Source organism: Anomalospiza imberbis, chromosome Z, assembly GCF_031753505.1.
Source record: "Anomalospiza imberbis isolate Cuckoo-Finch-1a 21T00152 chromosome Z, ASM3175350v1, whole genome shotgun sequence".
NCBI classification, from domain to species: Eukaryota; Metazoa; Chordata; class Aves; order Passeriformes; family Viduidae; genus Anomalospiza; species Anomalospiza imberbis.
Genome location: NC_089721.1, coordinates 25,388,305 through 25,409,398, shown reverse-complemented (window position 1 = coordinate 25,409,398; position 21,094 = coordinate 25,388,305). Strand labels below are relative to the sequence as shown.

General features: G+C 36.3%; 1 protein-coding gene across 9 annotated transcripts in view; it reads left to right on the top strand.

Annotated features, from left to right (window-relative positions):
• The window catches only part of AOPEP (aminopeptidase O (putative)), a 194,324-nt gene that overhangs the window by 4,319 nt on the left and 168,911 nt on the right, over positions 1-21,094 (top strand). For 8 of the 9 annotated variants that reach the window (XR_010994526.1, XR_010994527.1, XM_068176670.1 and 5 more), the window contains exons 2-4: positions 3,821-4,774; positions 10,892-11,058; positions 16,318-16,480. Coding sequence is in view for 7 of the 9 variants with exons in the window: in XM_068176670.1 (XP_068032771.1) it covers positions 3,963-4,774; positions 10,892-11,058; positions 16,318-16,480 (1,142 nt within the window). In the remaining 2 variants the exon portion in view is untranslated. Of the gene's footprint in view, positions 1-2,033; positions 2,089-3,820; positions 4,775-10,891; positions 11,059-16,317; positions 16,481-21,094 lie in introns of those variants that run through there. The other variant, XM_068176668.1, reaches the window with a different exon arrangement.

Here is a 21,094-nt window from a genome sequence, read left to right as displayed (position 1 = left end):
AACACTGTTTATGAAATGATCACCAGGACTTTGTAGCAGCATTACAATTTCTATTTTTTTTTTTTTTTCATGCCTGGAGTTCAGCTAGTGAACCTCCTTTTCTAAAGGTGAAATGCATTAATTGCACAGAAATTAAAACCAGATACTCATATTATGGGCATAATATAGCAAAAAATACTACAGAAGACAATGTTGAATAAGATATGTATTTCAAAAAAATATGTCAAAAATAATGTATCTTTTCTGTGATGCCAGTACCTTGATATATGTGTAAGATAGCAAGCAACTTATCATACCAAATTCAAAGAATATTTTTCAGAACAGCATATTTATGAAGCAGTATTAAAAGATGTACTGTTTGCATGCACAAAGCTTGAATATGTGCACAGAACTTTCAAGGTGTACAGCAAGGGTCTTGCTTCAGAAGGTGAGGTAACGTGTTTCCTGTATTATATCAACACCATGATTAGAATTTGTTCTCTTAACTTACTAAGGAAAAATGAAAAGAAATACAGAATGAATGATAAATGCTGGACTGAATTAGTTATATGATTGTTTGTAGTTTGGGAGTTAAGTTTTGTAGACTCCATCTCAGTCTGTACTTAATTTGTCACAAAAAATGTAGGAAAGAATTCTTCCTTTGTAGGAAAGAATCCTTCATTTGTTTACCTAGGCTTGACTAGCAAATTTGTATAGCATTGCAGCTCCTGTTGATTCTGCCTAGGATTTTGATAGGCTGTATTTTAGTATCAGCAGTAGTAATCATTTTGGAGGGATAATAATGTTATTATTTATTTCCAATTTTTGAGAAGACTTGATTGAAGAAAAGACATCATGAAGTTATATTTGTTCAAATGCAGTTGGAATCAAATGATAAATAAAATATTTTTTTACAGCCTGTTCAGTTAAACCCCCCGAATTATCACATATTTATGAAAAGACATCACTGTCTATACAAAGAAGAGCATGGGGTTTACATATTTGATAGTTGCACAGCTACCTTTTTCCTCCTCGCCAGTCTCTAGTACCTGTCATTACAACTCTTTTCTTCTGTGAGTACACACATACTTTATCTGTGTATCATCTCAGTGGTTTAGTCATGTTGAACCAATGAGGGATAGTCTATGTGTAGATGCTAAATTTCAAACAAAGGATCAGTATGTTGTTTTGCAACATCGTTGAACTAGCATTACTGATTGAAAGAAATGTACAGATACCTAGACTTTAAACAAATATAAATATATATACACATATGAAAAATTTTATCCTGTTTAGTTACGTGTTCTGAGAATGATCCTTTTAAAAATTTTGTGAATAAGTTCAAAACCTTTTAACTCTGATATTACATTCTGCTGTAATTTTTATCCTCCTCTTTTGCTGAAGTGCATCCTTCCTTTACCATTTTTTGCTTGCATTTTTTTTCACTTTGCTTTATTTCAGGTTTGCTTTAATGTGATTCCTGTGTTATTTGTTTCATTGCTGCAGAGGTTGTGTGTGTGGTTATTCAGAGCCCTGATCTTTTACTTTTTCCTTGATAATAAAAGGCTGTCTATTTAAGTGTCCACTGTCTATTTCAGCATCCAAATAAATGGTTCATCCCTGTATCTCCTTCTTGAATAAAACTGATAATTTCCCAAGGTGGTTGAGGTCCAATATTTAATAAGCAAACCAGAGCCTGAAGGAGAAGTAGATAGCCATCTTGTCTAGGACACAAGCATTTATCCATGTATTTGAATGTCATAAAATGAGCAGTGCTCTTCATGGCAATGACAGAGAACACTGTTTCATAGGAGTATATTTTGGTATTCTTATACTTAAAATTGTATATTTCTGTTCTCTTTATTTTCTCATTCCCTTTTCATTTAGTGTTTCAGTTCAGTAACCAAAAAAGCAGCTCTACAGAATACAAAAACCAATTAATTATTACAGTTTTAGAAAATTAGCTCCATGTAATGCCTTGTAATGCATGGAGGATAGTTGTATTTGCAAGACAGCTTAGTTTTTTTGCTTGTCTTTTCTCCATGCCCCTCTAGGGAGAGGCTGCCTACCTTTGCTGTACACACCCTGTCAGGACCTGGGGTATAGCAGGTAATATTTCCTAATTGCCTTTTCCCAAGGCTGGCCTCTCCTCCCTACAACTGTATGCATAGGATAGTACTCACATGTTATAAAAGGTGTCTGTATTATATTATAAATATTTACAAATTAAAAATGTGTTTGTGCAGAACAGAGTGTGAATGTTAGTTAAGTGTTGGGTTTTTCTCCACCAAGACACTTTATTTCTTTACTCTATCACCAGTAATTACTTGACCCACTAGCAGTCATGAGATTTTGGTAGTCAGAAAAAAATCCAGGTAACGTCAGGTTCAGTCCACAGCATTACACACAGACATTATAGATGCGTTCCTCATGTTGCCTGAATTTACTGAGCTATTTCAGTGAAAGAACCTTCTGATGTGAGCTTGTTGCTCAGGTATGTTTGCAGAAGTACTGAAAGATTGTTAAAAATTCAAAGGAAGGTTTTTCTCAGCTTGTTGTCAAAGACAGCCCTGAAGGAGCTGTTTCTGACAGCTAGAAATGCACTGAGGTAGGGATACTTGCTACGATTATGTGCTTTATATGAAACTAGTTTAGGGAACTATATGGACAGTTTCTTGCCCTGAGCCTTTCTTTACTACTTAATGGTGGTAGCTTGATAGCATGCCCTAAATACCTACAAAAAAGATATAGCAAGTCTTAAGGGAGTCTCTCTTAAAGGAGTTCCCCTCTGTGCTGACTTTGAGAACTATATAAAAATTGGCATTGGATAGTGAAGTCTATGATGAGGTGTAAAACTGAAATGGACTGTGCATGTCACAATGGAGTATCTGTTCTCTTAAGGCACTTAGAAGCAGGTCTGGCTGCATATCATGGTGAGTGTCACTGAAATGCCAGGGAGAGAACTGTCTGTATTTCATCTTCTGATACTTATTCGTCATCTAGAAAGAAAATAGAAGGGACTTAAGTGGGATAGAAATGCATGACTTTGGCTCAATGGTCATAGCAAAAAAGTGCATGTCAGTTCAACTTTGTGATGAACTTCTGCCTATTGTTGCAACAAATGTTGGTGCATGTTAGTATTTTTGTGCCTTTATCGGTATTTACATGTTTTCTAGTGAAAAGACTTCTTGTTCTCTGCAAGGTGCTATTCTGAGTGTTGTGAGTTTCCAGCTACAAAAATGTAATGATATACCTCAGGTATTTAAGATTTTAAAAATCTTGATGAGTAATCCCAAAGGAATACTTGGAATGCATTCCTTGTAAATTGGCTTATTTTCTTGTAAGGGCTGATATGAGAGTGGTTGTAATATGGAAAGTATATTAATCTGTGGACAAGAATTGTATATAGGAATTTATAACTCTAAAAATTTTAAATCTATGAGATGATTTAGACTTTTGTTATTTAAAATGACAGCAGAAATATATCACTATGTTTTGCTACTTTTGGTTGTTTCTATCAGTTTAAAATCTGTCTAGAAATACTTTCATTTCGAATACTTTCAAATGAAAGTATTTGAGTTCTTATCTGAAGAATACAGCCTCTGGTCCTTGTCAGCAGATCCTGAAGCAAGCAGATGCCATTCTACCCTGATGCCATTGTGTGAAATACAATCACCCTTTAGCAGTACTACTGTAATAAAGGCAGCTGGACTTTAGGGCTTTAGATAGATTTAGAATCATACTGTAATAAAGGCACTTGGACTTTAAATAGATTTAGAATCAATGCATTTCAGAAATGGTTGTGAGATGATTTTCTTTCTTTTTTTTTTTTTCTTTTTAGAGTGCAAGAAGTGGATAAACTACAATTTCAATATTGTAATCTTATTCAAAATTATTTTTAGCACTGGGAGACTGAATATTCTCCTTCTGGAGTCATCATATGTCAGAATTATCCAAGGCTTTGTAAAACTGTTGCCCAATAGATGAACATGGAGACACAGCTAGACCCCATGAAGGATGACTTGCCTTTAATGGCAAACACTAGCTACATGCTTGTAAAGCACTATGTGTTGGACTTGGATGTGGATTTTAAAAGTAAAGTTATTGAAGGCAGCATAGTTTTGTTCTTTGAATCTGGGAGCCAGTACAGGAACACCAGCAGTGCTGGCAAAGAATGCTGCCAGTCACAGTTTGATGAAACCTGCAAAATGAGGGCATCTGAACCCTGCCAAATTCCTATGATAAATGTTAGTACCTGTTCATCTAAAACTGAATGTAATGATTTTGCTGTCAGTGGTAAAGAAGAGGAAGCTACTTCTGATGAAAATAGTAACCATAGCAACAATGAACAGGCTTCTGGGATTTCTAATTCAAAGGACTGCTGTGACGTAGAGGATCATGGAAACAAGGATTTTCTGCTGGTATTGGATTGTTGTGATTTATCTGTACTAAAGGTTGAAGAGGTAGATGTTGCTGCTGTGTCAGACATTGAAAAATTTACAAGGTCTGCCAAACTAACTGGTGTTTCAAAGGAGCTGGAAAATCTCAGGAATCAGATTGTACATGAACTTGTGACTTTACCTGCAGATCACTGGAAGGAACAGCTATACTATTTTACTCACTGTAGCCAGGCACCTGGCTGTGGGGAGCTTCTGTTTAGTACTGGCACCTGGAGCTTGGAGATAAGGAAATCAGGAATTCAGACTCCATTGGACTTTCCTCATGCAATAAGAATATGGTACAAAACCAAGCCAGACGGAAGATCTGTCACATGGACTACAGACCAGGGTGGCAGGTATGTAGCTGTTTGCTGAAAGCTTTGTATGCAATAAATTTAAATAGGTGCAAGAATGGAGAATCATATAATTGCTGAGCAACTGTGAAGACAATGAGTACACTGTTCCACAGTTTTAATTTCATCCTTGGTTTGTATCCTTTTGCTGTCCTGTAGAAGAACAGACAATCTGTCTGCTCGTGAAACCCTAATGGACTCAAAGATCACAGGCCTCTCTTAGTGATTGTGTTTGCTGTTTCTGAGTGGGAGTCAATTACTTGTATGTATTTCAGTAAGTGTGTGCAGGAAATGGAAAATTATAATTTAGGGAAAGAAAAGGTATGAATGACAGGTTACTTTGTGCTCTTTTTCCTTCCTGGCTTACACAGCATAAAGTTCAATATGCATAACATTTAATAGAATTACTTCACAATTAGTCCTTTATTAATATTGTAATCAGCTTAGAAATACAGACTATTCCTGTTTAGCCTCTTATAATCAGCTTTCAAAAAGAACATTGATGATAGCAAATAAAATACAAACTGAAAGAAGAACTGGCATTATATCTAGTGTTAGTGAAAAGGACATGGTATTGCACTGAAATCTTCAATATAAGCCTTTTATAGAAGGGAAACTACAATCCACTCTTGACTCTACTACTGTAATTGTTTTATTGGAATGTTGAAAGGTGGTTGTTTAATGGCTGTTATTTCTTTCTGATGTCTAAAAAGATGGAACAAAGTTGGAATAACAAATTTGACCTAACTGAATACTTGCTTTTATTTCCCAGCCAAAAGATAGATGGTTACTGTTTATTTCAGTTATATTCATATAAATTAAGTCTTTTCACTAACATTTGTGTTGGTGAGGAAAATGAGGCCTTTTGATTGTATTTGTGGTGGTTAGGAAATTCTGCTACTAATCTGTTAGCACCATCAAGTCCAGAAACATCTCATTCATGTTCATTATTTCTTTCCCTTTCTTTCCTCACTCCCTGAGGAGTTATTTTTGGTATGAGTTTAGGAAATTTAACTTGATATAGTATCCTTATATCTGAAAATTCTGAATTTTGACTGCATGTGAAGGTAGAGCAATTGCCTGTGATCATGTGTCTATGTCCACCTGCCAACTAACTAATGTTAGCAACACTCAGCTAGTAGACCTGCATGTTTTGAGCATTTGAATGTTTCTTTTAAGTATCTAAATCATGAACTTTTGACTCTTTATAACCCTTCCACTGCAAAACATTTTTTTTACTTTAGTGACACTTCATGGCAGTTGTACACAAATGGATGGAATTTTTTGGATCAGTAATGGAGCAGAGAAAGCAGGCTTGTCATGGATCCAGCAGTTTGATGGTATAAAATAGTACGAACTGATTTATTATTAGGCCTATGTAGGGTATTCCAAAAACTAATGCCTGTCAGAAAATAAGTTTTCCTAGCATAGTCATTAGAATCTTTCTTGGTATCTTTTTAAAAACAAATTATATATGTGATGAGCCCATAAACATAGTGGAAAATCTCATATTGCCATAGGAAGATTCTTCAAATTTTTCCAAATTATGTATCTGGTGCTTTTTTTTCAGATGTCAAATCCTTTGCCAAAGGAGTCTATACTGTGGTTCCAACCCTGAAGAAAAGTGTATAACAAAGTACACACATTGTGTAACCACTTCCAATGTTTCGTGTAATTTAACACTAGTACAGTGTTTTGAAATTTAGCCTATGCACAATTTTATCAAGAATTTCATTTCATTTGTTTTAAAGAATGATATATTATAATACACAAAAACACCCAGCTGAAACAAAGGTATGTGGGATGAGTTTAGGCAAGATCAGATACGTGTGTACAAACATGTTATCACAGCAGGACACTCTTCTGTTTTTAGTAGATATATGGTAAAATATGTGGAATATGTATTCCACATAGTAGAATATGTGGAATTTCAGCATTTTCCTGTCCAAGCTTTTGGGGCCAAAGAAAAAAGCAACAACAGAGCTGACTTGTGCTAATGGAAAGGGGGAAGGAGGGAAAGTATAAAGGAATGACCAGGACACCTACCAAAATACAGTTGATGACAGGAATACTTTTGACCTCTCTAAATTTGGATGCTAGTTCCTTCCATCACTGGTGTGATGACTCAGGTATGTGTTTAGCTGGGTCATAAGGCATATTAGGGAGCTAATCTAATTGAAAGTAAGTAGTGGGGGATAAAAATAGAAGGGAATAAGATGTGTTTGGAAAATAGTACTGAGGTTAGTATGGAATGTAGAGTTACTTTCTACAAATTAGAAAATGTGTCATGAAAATAGATGTTTGTTCTTCAGTGGCATAAGTTAGTGTTGTTCTGTGCTCTTGGAAGCTGGAAATGCAGGAAGGGAATAAAGAATTTGGTTTTCTTCATAGGCAAGGTTTGGTAGAATAAAATAGTCCAGAACCCTGGTAGGTCACAGACTAAACCCTAAGAGGCTCTCCTCAGCTGTGGGGAATCTCTACTGTTATTTTGTTTAATTTTGTTCCCAGAAATGGGAACATGGAAATATTTGAGCAATTAATGAAGTATTTTGAAGTTCATTGGATTATTCATGTGAAATGCACTGACTTCTAAAGACTGACAAATTATATGGATACAATGGAAAAGTAAAACAAATAAAGAAAAGTAAATCACAAAAAACACCCTAAACCAATGCCCAAAAAGCACAAACAAACAAAAAACCCAAAAAACCGAACCGAAATCAAACCAAAAATGTAGGCAAACCCTGAGTATAAAACAAATTATTTGATATTCCTGAATATCAAATTCATTCATTTTGTACTCAGGATTTGCCTATTTTTGTGTTCATTTTTATTTTTGTTTACTTGTCCTAAAGCTGTCCAGAGGAGTGACCAGAGATTTCACTCCTGTGTTTTGTGAATGTTTTGTGGATACTTGTTCTTCCAATGTGACAAATAACTAGATAAACATTCTGAGTTCTCTGCTTATCTTTCTTTTTGCTGCATGAAATTTCTTTAACCCTTGAAACCTATTGTGGCAAAGATTATGGTTGGCATAAATATTACATTAGTAGATTATTTGAATATTACAAGTTCATTAAAAGTTAAAGACTGGGGTGGAAGGGATAGGTAGTAGAAAGAGGAAAGGAACTGTGAAGTTTCTTGCTAGGAGGGGTAGAGATAAATGATTTAAAAAAGGGCAAATATGGATATCAATTGACAAAAGCGGTCTAAACCTAATTATTTGTCTTTACTATTCTGTCATGTACTTAGATTAGCTGGGTTTTTTTCTGGATCAAATCAAGAAACTGATCGATACCAGGATAAGAATTATATTTCTGATCCTCTTATGTGCTGAAATTGTGCTGCCTGACCCCAAACAAAGACAATTGTCAGCTGCAGTGGATATCCTAAAGTAACATTGCACAATTACCAATGCTATAAAAAAGAAATTACCACTGTAAAAGAAGTATAGCAAATACCTAATTAAAGGCTTACATATTTGTTCTTCTCATAGTTTCCTTTAAAAATTTAGAACTTGTCTATTTCATTACTGTTTTTTTAGCAGACTGACATAATTGGGTATATTTTGGAAAATAATGAGGTTAATAAATATACCTGATCAAAAATTGTATTAAAATGGGTGAGGAGTGAAAGAAGTCCTACTTCTGAAGGACAGATTATGTACGTGACCAGTCTTTCTCCACTTCTCTAACTCACTTTCTGCTCGGGCTTTTATGGTAGAGACTTGTGACCTTCCTCTGTGTGTATATTTTAGATTTAAAATGTCTTAGGGAAAAAAAACATACTGGACTAGGAGGCTTAGAACTAAGCCTGTAGGAGCAGCTTGAGTGCTAGCACTAAGCATACCTGTTCACTGAGTTTCATTTTCCCCATCTGCAAAATGGTATTGACATTATCTGTAAAATACCTTATGGTCTGCAGGTAAAGGTGCTCTCTCTGAGCATAACGTGACATAAACATTCTTGGTAGCATCCATTCTCTGTAATGTTTATATTGTATTTGACACAGCATTACAACATTTAGCTTAGCACTGTTCTGCCAGCCTGTTTTCTCTGTCATTGTGGCATTTCCCTATATAGAATATGAAGATCCCCTCTACTGCTCCTAAGAGTGGATTGTACCAATGGCACCTGACAAAACAGCCTTCACAGTGCATGGCAAATCATTGGGAAGATGTGTGTAGCAGTAGTCACTAATTCCACCTTTCCTTTTTCCTTTTCATCCTTCCCAGCACATATGTGTTTTAGGGTAAATAATAATCCCAGTAGCTCTTGACTAACATTACCACGAGGAAGCAGGTCTTCCTGTAAGGTGAAAAAACAGGTTCTTCATTTTTCCTGTGAACTCACTGCCATGCACTCTGTTATTATGGGAGAAAAGCCAATTATTCTATGTATGTCAGATAGGTTACAGATTCAGTTTTAGGAGTTTAATTCTAACTAAGTAAATTAAAAATCCATGCAGATTAGTGGACTATTACATTTAGCTGTACATTGTGTTTTACTGTTTAAAAAATAACCACTTGGCTTTGTCTCCACTGCAGTTACCTGAACTTCATTCAATGTCTAGGTTCTACTCTATTCATTCTGGTACATGATGGGAAAGTTAGACTATTTTCTTTTTCTGCTTGTGTGCATTAACAATAGGCCCACTTAAACTGCAGCTTTCATCTCTGTTTTGCTAGAAGATCAACTGGCCTGCATTAATTAAGCCAGAGTAATTTAAAAGTGCCAAGACAGCTCTGGATCCAATAGCACAAATAGGAATGACAAGAGGGCAAAAATATCTTCGGAATATATTTAATCTGTGACTGTCAGTATTTCCAAGTTCTTTCTCTCTGTATAGTTTGAAGTTGGCTTTAGAGAAGGAATAATTTGAAAGGAAAAGCAGTTTGGAGGGAGTAAATAAAATGCTAAGATCTTGGCCATTGCTAAATCAGTTTTCCCCTAACAATTTGTCTCCTACTTTCTGAAGTGTTTTGATAATTTTTCAACTCAAGTGATGAAAGCTACTGATCAGAATATTTTTAGCCTGAAGTGTTCACAAAATAATGCATTTTGCTCCCATAATATTTAGCTTTTAATATCGTAGGTTTTAAAAAGTTCAGTGTAGTGAAGTGATGATTTCCAAACTTTCTTTCTTTTACTGGATAAACCTATTGGCTTTGGATTTTTTATATAATTTATAATTGAAAAATTATCATTTTTTCCCCCTTAAGATAAGTGGTGTTGTTATGCACATAATAGGAATTTAGATAACACTGCAAAATGGAACAAAGTAAACAAAGAATCATTAAGTCCATCCACCAGCAAGTTAGAAGGAGCTAATGAAAGGCCTTGTTACCTTCCCAGCTGTAGCTAAATGGCTAATAAGAAATTTACTGTCATGAAATATTGCAGCTGAAATTGGAAAGGGGTAGTAGACTGAGAGGTTTGGCTGGGGAGAGGTTTAGAATAACTGCAAAAAGAGCAGTACTACAAGGAATATTTCTATTTAAGAAGCAAGAAGGAGTCTGAAGCTAACAGGATAGAAATTAATTCTTCTTATTATATGCCCTGTGGCTGAAATTCCCAGACAGATGAGCTAGGGTGCATTACCTTTAAGATTAAATGTAAAAATGCCAGGATTTATTGAGACTTGGACTAAGGAACTCTCAAAACTAGATCTACTGCTGATTTTGCATGAGCCTCCAGGTTGCTAATCCAGAAGACTGGATTCATGATAGTGAAAGCACTACTGGGATGATAGCAGGGAGGTATCACAGGTGTTGGTGCCTGCAATGACATCATCAGAAGATACTCAGAAGCTTTCTTTGACCTTTTGGGTTCAACTGGAAGTTATTGTATGAGGCTGGAAGACTCATGCAAAGACAGGAGAGGGAAAATAGTGGAGTTAATCTTTTCTAGTGTGAAGATATTGTAGTAATCTTGCTTTTCTTGTCTTAAATGACTTAGGTTGTACTTTGATTGGTTCATGTCATACAGGTTTGGAAACTGCAGAGCTGAAGTTAAAGAAAGAAACCACCTCAGTACGACAACATCTTTGATTTTTTATATAGAACTTAATTCAGTCTTTCTTATTGTAATTCCAATGTCAATCTCTTTTCCTTCCATCTAGGCCATGTGTTTACACAATGGGATCACCAATAAACAACAGAGCCCTCTTCCCATGCCAGGAGCCACCCATTGCCTTGTCAACATGGCAAGCCTCAGTCCGAACAGCTGCAGACTTTGTTGTGTTAATGAGTGGTGAAAACTCAGCAGAACCAGTCCAGCTTCAAGAAGGTGAAATACGTTTTTCAAGGCAAATTATTTTCCATACTTTTATAATTAGAAATCAAAATTGGTAAATACATGATTTGTGAAAGAAATTTGTGAAGTTTCTAACCTTAAAAACACTTCCATGTTTCTCTGTAATCTCCATGTCATTCTGTGGAAAAGTTACCTGCTCAAGGCCTCAGGATAACTTCATAAGTATTCGAAGTATCTACATTCCTGCATTTCATTGTGTTGCTTACTTTTTTCTCCCTCTGTTTCCAAACCTAGGTTGCACTTTTCATAAATTTGCTTTATTTTAATCACAGTGTACTCGAGTTTTGTAGATGAAGTACGTTATCAGGCTCTGAACAACTTCAGGCCTTGGTAGATAACTGTCTTTCAGTTTTAGTTCTCCAGTCTGAGTGTAGTTCGGCATGTGATAAGAAGCAGCCATTGTGCCATATGTATGTGTTGCCTGGAATACATGTAATATCTGAAGAATATGAGATCAGTGCCCTGAAAATCTGATCTCTGTGGGGGATTTTTGCATTGATAAAACTTACCTTTTCAACAGTAAGCAAACAAGGATTTCTTCTGTGTTGGTTATACTTCATTAATCTAAACTTCTTTCTGCACAGAGAAGGAAGTTTTTAAGACTTGTATAAGTTCTACATATAATGAAGTGGTCTTGTTCTCCTGGGTTTTGATATAATCTGTCAAACTGGGTCAGTATTTCCTAGTGTGAGTAGTTCTGATGAGACATAGCATGTAAGAAAAGGTTAGAATTAAGCTTTTCTGGGGAAAAATATCTTCTGCTCCCCTTTAAATAGGCAGGTTTATTCTTGAGTGGGGAAAAAAAGTAAAAGTCTCTTGATTCAAGAATCATCAGTTAATCCATTTTCATGGAATTGTCTGGGACCTCTTTCAAGGCTTGTCTCTGCTGCTGAAATATGGAAAACTGCCGCAATGAGCTGCTCAGTTCCCTTGGAGAATAGTAGTTTCCTGTCTCAGCATCAAGAAAGCAAGGACACTATTAACTTCAGACTAGGATAACAGCTTTTCCATCAATGTTTAACTAGTTTAATGAGAGACCCTCATTTTTCTTGTTTACATACAGCTGGAAATGAAAAACAGGAAGCTGTTTGGAATTGTAAAAATTTACAAAACTAATACAAGGCAAAAAGGGAAAGGAGTAATATTCTGAGGAATGTTTTAAAATCCAAGTAAACCCAAGATGTAAGTGCTAATCTGAAGCCTTGGATAAATTCTAAATGAATTTAGGAATACAAATTCATGAGTTTAATTAATAGAACTTCTAAGAGTTAAAAAGTTTGAAATGTTCTGTTGTTTTAAATAACCTGTCCACATAGATCTTGTTGTTTGGCAATTCTGGAAGGTATATGAAATGTATCCAGCTTAAAATTTTGTCTTTATGCACCAGAAAGCCTTCCAGAGTAGCTTAAATTTAAATAAGTGTGCAAAGTTGTTTACATACAGTATGCTATTGCTGTGCTGCATATTTATAAAATCATACATAACTGGCAGAATAATGAAATCTATTTGTAAAAAAAATGCAATTTCTTGGAAAGAATTAGCATTCTGGTAAGCGGTTATGAATAAATTTATTTTGAATAGAATTACAAGTTACCTGAATTTTTTTTTCTTTAAAAGTCATGTTTAAAACCAGTGTGCAGGCAGACAGTAAGACAACACCAAGCAAAGTTGATTTCTTCAACCTGTTAGAGATGTGCATTCTGCTTCACAGACACACATTTCTACATGTAATCCAATGCATGGCTGGGCTAGGTGTACTCTTATGTGGAGATTCCTCATTTACCACTTACATTTGCAGGTTTTTTACAAGACTCAAACAATTTTAATGATGTCAAAGATAGCTGAATGCATTAAAAAATTCTAGGAAGTAATTACATCATTCATCATTATTATTTCAAGTAGGAGAAAGAAATTATCTTTAAATTGTTCTTTTGCAAAATTATAAATAGATTGACATTTCCTGCTCTTGTTAAACATTTGCATGGAAAGTTTTTCACTTTTAACTCATAGAACAGGTGATTGTTGCTGCATGATTAGTGCAGTTATGACACAACAGATTTGCTTTGCAGAACTGAAAAAAAAATTAAAATTTCAGAATTACAGGTAGGGAAAATAACAAAATGTTTTGCATGTATTATAATTGCCTAAAAGAATTATGTGTAGGAATCAAGTTGTTTTAAAATTACATTACAAGTACAAGGACTGGGGTGATCTATTTTTCCCATGGACTAATCCCAGCCTAACCTCTTGTTTTTCCCAGTGTGTTCTCACTTAGTCTGAAGATGTTTTTATGGTACCAAATGCTGTGTTTGGTCAAGAAAGCCACATTTCAGCTGCACTGTTTTCTGTTATCCTAGAGATGGAGCCGTCTCCAAGGCTGACACTGAAAAGTACAATGCAGCCAGAGGATGGGGAGAGCAACAAAAAGGAGTTGAATGAAGCTTGTGATCCCAGTCTATGTGCTGGGATAGATCATAGGATACAGATGAAAGAAAACAAAACAAAGCTCATTGACGTGAAGACAGTGTAAGGAAGGAAGTGAAGTTATGGGAGAGGTCAGGCTGGGAGACAATCTTACCAGTAATGAGAGAAGACACAAGGTCAGTGAGTTAGTTAAGCTGTCTTTGAGAAAGTGCTTCATTGTTCTCTCCAGAGTGAACTTCTGCCAGCAAAAAGACCTTTTCAGTCACTGATCAGCACTGTTTTCCAACCTGAAGGATTCTGTGGTTCTATAGGGAGAACTCACTTATCATGCCCGTGCATGTGATTTCAGTCAACAATTGTAGGATAAATTTATAAGTATTCTAGATAGTTCTTGAATATGAATGCAGAAGGTATCAAAAAGCACTGCAGGAAATGGACTGAGCCCTGAGTAGATATGCAGAGACATTATAAAACTTGGATCTTGCTCTGGGAGGATCCATAGTTCACATTATTTCTAAAATCCTTGCAAAGTAAAAGGGCCTTTGGTACCATCACTCTTTTTGCATTGGGTTAGCTCTAAATAGCGTGTTTATTGCTAATTTGTATAGATTTCTGAATGCAGTACATGCTGTTCTTCTCTCTGGACTGCTAATCTGATTGTCATGTCTTTTAGACATTCTGTTCAAGCTGTTTGTGCATTGTTTTTTAGGAAAAAAAACCGTCTTGCTTGCTCTAGCCTGTCTTACTAACCTGTTTATCACTGTAACCCTCTCTGATCTCTACCTAGCACAGGTCAATACCCTTTCCTTTCAGACAATCTCACAGTTGTGAGAGCCTTCTCCTTTATACCTCATGCCATTTGGAATTGTTTTCTGTAATTGCTTTTTGACTTCCATGCTTTTTTCAGACCATAGGTGAAAACATGACAGTCTTTCGATTACAATTTTCTCTGATGTTACTTAATTCTTAAGTTTTTACAATTAACATAACTACATGGAGCATTTAGTAATACTTTGTAGCATTTAGATGCAGCACTGAGTGCAGAACCTCTGAACCTTGTCTGGTGTGTATGTAAGTTAATGGCAAAGTTGTTACTAACTACAGTCTGTGTAGGTTTGGGCCTTTAGCACAGTGTCTATCAATGAAACTCTGTACATCAGGAATTTGAAATAATATATTGTTGCTACTGTGGACGACCTTTTTCTCACAAGGTGGCATTTGCTTGTCTTGGCTTATTTGTAGCTTTGTTAAGATAATAATAAAAAAAACCAAAAGGCAGAGTGAAATTTTGCAGTTATCCTCCTTATTCGTAATGTGTTTGGAGCAAATAAGTCCATTCTGCTTACGTACTGACAAGAACTTAGGAAAATTACAGGAGTCCTATATGTTCACCTGACAATACTGACGAAAGTTTTTTGATGGATGTTGCCTAAAGTGGGATGGGGTGAAGGAGTATAAGTAGTTTCTAGTCATATAAGAGGCAAAGACTTTATTTGCCTCCCAGAAGACTTCACAAATGGCATTGTTTTGTCATACTAAATAGAAGGTGGAAAACTTGTTGAGGCTAAACTAAAGATTTTTTTCTTTGTCCTTCCTTTGGACAGCCTGACCTTCTTAGGTCATTAAGGTAGGAAATCAAGTGATGCTTTGCAGCAGTTGTCTATTTCCTTTCCTCTGTGCCTTGTGGTCTCCACTGAGTTGTGGGTTTGTTTTTTTTTTCCCTTTTGATAGTGTCCTAGTCCCTTTTGATACTTTCCATAGTCCTAGTCAGAATACTTTTGGAAAAGAACAAGTACTAAGGTTCTCTCAAAATAACTGAAGTTTGTTTGTTTTCATGTTGCCCTAGCTACAGTCATTTGCACATGATTCATCAGATTTTAACTCATGCTAGGCTCTTTTCAAGATAATTAATCTATTACTATGGTGTAGTAACTGTATTATGACCATAAATTAATACATGGATGTGATTCTTAAACTATATCCTTTTTAAAGGGACAAACAGAAAATATAAGCAACATTTGTATTAATAAAAAGTATGCTGTTCTAAAACATCCACCTTATAAAAATGTGTTGGTACATACAGTAATCTTATACCATACTCTTTGTTTCTCTACGTTGTGTTCCCATAATGATGAAACGTAGCATAGTGTTACCTTCTAATAGAGTCTTGTCTTGTTTTAGCACCTTCATAGGGTAACATGACCAAGTTGACTTATGTAATATCTCATCTGAGTCTAAGCTTTGATTTCTTACTGCCTGAATGACATACTATGTACCTCAAATAGCTGGGTCCAATTCACAAATAATAGTGTTGTTTGTTAGAACTTGTCTATCAATTTGGCACTGCCCAGAACACAAAGGAAAGGTTTGGGGTTGTGTGAGATAATAATACAAGCAAGGCAAAATCATAAGATAGTAGATACAAGATTGAAAGAGTTTAATTTTGTGTGCGTGTGTATGTATTTAAAGGTGTTACTAGATTTCATGTCTGGTGTAATTCTTGGGTAGTAACAGTACAGTCATGTTAAGTTGCATTAATAAAATCCCAGTTATGAATGTTTTATTTACAGGTAAAGACATCAGCAGTTAGAGCAAAGTTGCAGGTGTAAGTAAACAGAACACAGAATCCATGGTGGTTACATAAAACTGTTCTTATGTGTCTTGATGCAATTATTTTTATTTCCTCCACAAAAATACCAGGATGTAAGGTGGGTGGTTTGGCCCAAAATCTCATGTACGTGCAAATGTCAAGTACCTAACGTGTGCTGTAAGACTCATGAGTCAGTACAAATATTCTTTTGTTTACAGGTGTCTGGAGCTGGTACTACTATGTGTCTATGCCTATGCCAGCATCCACCTTCACTATTGCTGTGGGGCACTGGCAGGAAGTTAAACAGCAGTCCTTCAAACAAAAAGCTGCTGTTGGAACAAACACTGAGTTTTCCTTGCCATCATCACAAACTGATTTAAGGTTGGTGTTTATAATACTATTGAAAAATTAAGTATATGGGTAGCATTTCCATTTACTCTGTGGAATGTGAAAATGAGTCATATTAGCACAGGAATCAAAATATAACTTGTTTAATCTGAACAGAAAAATCTTGACAGGAAAATAATTCCAAAGGCATTATTTCATGGGAGTGTTTTTTTTTTTTTTTAATGTGAAAGCAAGCTGTTCAGTGAGCAATAGGGTTTGTAAATTCCACTCTTGCTAGATTTGTATCCTGTGTCCTTAACACTCTGCTGCAGCAATGCCAGGTGCTATCTTGTTTCTTAAAATACTTGACTCAGTCCATTCTGGATACCTAATGACTCCTACTACAATATTGCCTACTTAATTTTTGTTTTCCTCCAGTCTCATTGCCCAGTTAGAGTTGGCATGTGCAATGGTTTGCCTGGGGTGATGTGTAATGACCAGGTACCGGAAAGATCTACTACAGTGGTCCCATAAAATAGAGTTGGACCAATGATTCTTAGCTGGTTTTGACCAAACTAGTAGAAATTATTTTGGATACATCTATTCCTCCTCCCAGTCTAGTTAAAATTCACTAAGTTTGAATTATTACAGAGTGGTAGATGAGCAGAACAATATATGCCTGAAAATAAGATTTGAAGATAGAAAACAAGTTTCTGGAAAAATACTGTTTGCTTCCACATGTACTCACCTTAATTAGCAGAAGTCTCAGACATGGGACTTGATTTCCTCATATATTACTCTCAGCTTTTCAAATTCATATCATAGCATCCCAGAACAGGCCAGATTGTAATGGACCTTGAAAGTTCATCTGGTCCATTCTTTCATGGGAAGGAGCTTAGACAGAGATATCTAACACCCATTGGCCCTTGTCTTGGCCCTGTGGCTTCTTGTGAAGAGAGTGACTCTGTGCCCTTTGTAGATGCCCTTCAAGTACTGAAACACTGTGATGAGGTTCTCTTTCCTCTTCCCTGAAAAGGCCTAGCTCCTTCTGTCTTTCCCCACAGGGCAGGTTCTGCAGCCCTTTGTTCATTTTTGTGAGTTCCTTGAATTGTGAGGACCAGAAGGAGATGCGATTCTTCCCGCAGGTGCTGCCCAACAAGCTGTGCTCGGAGCATGCTGATCCGCTCTGTCCCTCTCTCTGCCAGCGATGCCCCAGCAGCTGCAGCCCAGGGTCTGTCTGGCCTTCGTAGCTGCAGTGACACGGTCATGAGATTGTCCCCTGAACTTCCGTGTCCCTTTCAGCAAGGCTGCTCCCCAGACACACAGGTCACAGCCTGTGCTGGGCCCTTTGGTGATGCCACCCCAGGCACAGGACTGTGCCCCTGTCTCTGCTCCATCCCACACTGTTCTTGTCAGCCCCACCCTTTCAGCCTGTCCAGGTGTCTGAGATGCCTCTCCCTTCTGATGTGTCCACCTCAACAGCTAACCTGGTGAGGGTGCTTTCAAATCCATCATCCAGAATGTTTGTGAAGATGTTGAACAGTGTGGGGCCCAACACAATTTCTTGGGGAACTCCGCTTGTGACAGGCTGCCAGCCTTAGTCAAAACCAGTGATCACTACTCTCTGAGTGTGGCCTGTGCATCAGTTTTGTACCCATCTTGCAGACCACCTGTCCAGTTTGTATGTTGCCAGTTTGTCCAGGAGAAGGCTGTGGGAAACTGTGGCCAATGATTTGCAAAAGTTGGGGCAAACAAGGTCCACTACTCTTTCCACATCAACAGGAATTGTTATTTGATTGTAGAAGGTGATTTGGGTTATAAGTTTTTATGTATTTAACTTTATTTATTTATTTATTTGTTTATTTAACTTATTATTTAAGTATTTAACATTTTTCTGTTACTCAGTTCAAAACTTTGCTGAAAAAATACTTGTCTTTTAGACAGCTGTTTTGAATAATACTTTCTTAGCATTAAGACAGTAGAACTACTAAGACTTCGGAACCTGAGGATTTAATATGGTTGTTTTTGTTGGAATTTAAAATTAAATTATTCTAATGTCTTGGCTGATTTTGGTTAAAAATGCTAATTAATCTTGACAATATAAATTTTCATAATTTATGTAGGATCAGTAAGAAATATCTGTTCTAATTTTAAAATAATTTATAGGTTTGATGAGCTTCTAGAAATTGTTTTGTGTTTATTTCTTTGCTAGTTATATGTTTATAATATGACTGCGTCTGCAAAAATAAGCTGTAGATGTATTCTTCTCAAAAGTACAACACATTTGGTAATAGGAATTTATTGATTTTGGTGCGACAGATTATTCTGGCTCAGTGTTGATAGAACAAATGAAAGTTTCTGGGTTTTTTTTTTTTTTTGTAAAATTTCTGAAAATAAGGAAATATTTTTGTAATTTTTGTAGTAAAAATTAGTGGAAGTTTTAATCCGTGTGATGGTCACAGTTATAAGTTTATCTGCATGATGGTTATTGGATGAGTTAATTGGCACAGATAATGTGATGTATCTGCAGCAGTTAGTGTCAGTGGAAGAAACAGAACTAATGAGTCTTGGGGAAAAAAATGACAAAAAAATTCCAAAAATCCTCTGCAAATGTGGTGTGTGTTGTACATAGACAATAAAGGAGCCCCTAAGTGTACAAGGCTGTTTTGCAGCTAATCGGGACATAAAAATCTCTGTCCCTAAAAATGGTCTCTTACAGTTATATCCAGTTAATCTTTAGTACGGAGTTAGCACAGCAGAGGTCATTTCTTATTTTAGTCAGTGAGACTAGGTCACCAAAACAATATTACTCACAGTAGCAGACATTTCTAGAAAGGGTGTGAAATGGATAGACAAGCAAATGTTAAGCATGTGTCTCAGATAAGATAATGGAGATAAACTCTAGGGCAGCAGGAAAAGAAGGGAATTCTGAAAGAAGCTGTTGAAGTGTGTAACGTAATTTGTGTCCAGGTGCCAGTGAGTTTGACCTAAGGAGGCTGTATCAAAGTAAATGTTAAATGGAGCTATGATGTTTATAACTTTTTATCTCCTTGTGGTCATTAAGGAATTGGCAATCTTTATCAGAGATAGGGTGCTAGCTTTCATGTTCCTGCCTAATCTCAACTCTGATAATAAAATGCAAAGGGACATTGTTTTAGAGCAGAAATATACTAGATTAAACCACCCTTAGAAAAAAACAATTGTGTAGCAACGGATGTGGTTTCTTTACATATGTCGTCAGTGAAAGGACATAGAGTCCACTTCTTTGACAGAAAGACTTATGTCTAAAGTGTGCTAAAGTGCTAATACTTCAGCTAAGGTAAGGTGCTAAAGTGTTAATACTTCAGCAAAATCTCATCCTTTTCTACATGTCATTCTTTTGTTTTCTGTGTCAGCATGATCTTCCAAGCATAAGTGCTTTGGGCAATGCTTAGTGCTTTGCCTGTTGAGGCATAGTAGAACCAGATTACTTAAACTGAAGTTTCAAACTAAGGAGAGGCTGTGCACTGTAGAGAACATAGGCTAACGGGTGAAAACATGAAGCTGATTTCTGTTTAGATAAGAATCTATTTGGGCAGATAACTTATTGTGAAGGTGTATGACTCAGCATTTAGGAAGGATTTGATTTACCCCTCCTTTCTTCCAGCTAGATCTCTAAATAGCCTGTAAAAGTACTATAAAGTAAGGTTGGCCTTATGTGGTATTATTGAATGTCTAGCATGATAAGCCTAAACTGACATCTACTGTTTTTAAATAATATTAATAATATTAATAATATTAATCATATTAATATTTTTGTTAATATTAATATTAATAATTTTCTTGACACTTCTGGAGAATTTTAATAACAACAACAGAAGAAATCCCTTCTGGAATTACATTGCAATTGAACATAAAATACTTGTATTAATGTTATGTTAATATGCATAGAATTTTGTTTTCATAGCCAAGTTTGAATAGGAATTTTCTGAGTAAATATTTTTGTATTCTTATTAATTCTCTGTTGGGGAAGATGAAATAGGAAAACCTTATAAATATGATTGCCTGGCAATAGATTTGGAAAATACAGACATTGAGATGAGAACTAGATTTGAAATAACAAACCTTGACTACTGAATAACTAGAAAACAATAGTATAGCCAGGCTGAAAGCAACCCCCCTTTCTGATTAAACAATGCCCTTTACCTGCAGATAGGTCCAAAGGTCACATGGAATGCTCTGTCTCACCCCCAATGTATGGTTCATCCCACACCTGTGACCCTCCCCTGAAGTATCAGGTATCTGTGACCCCATTGGCCCAAGTCCTGTTCCAGACCACCTTGAAGCCCCTGATAAGGTGTGTCCGAGGGACCCGACGCTCTCTTGGACCTTCTCCTGGGACCCTCACCTGGAACCCTCGCTCTCTCTCTCTCCCTCTCCCTCTCTCCCTGGGCCTGCCACGAGTTGCGCCTGGCAACTCCAAGCAGGGCCTTTCCCCCTTTTAATAAACCACATTTTCTAAGACCTGACTTCAGAGATCTCTCATCCATCCAAACCATCCTGGAGACCTGCGCTCGCTACAGTTCTCTTTACATATATTTTGAGCACTTATTCTTTTTATGCGTATCTGTTATAAAAACAAGGTGTGACTACTAGTCTCTCTCTTTAGTTATGAGTTCTACTCAGATG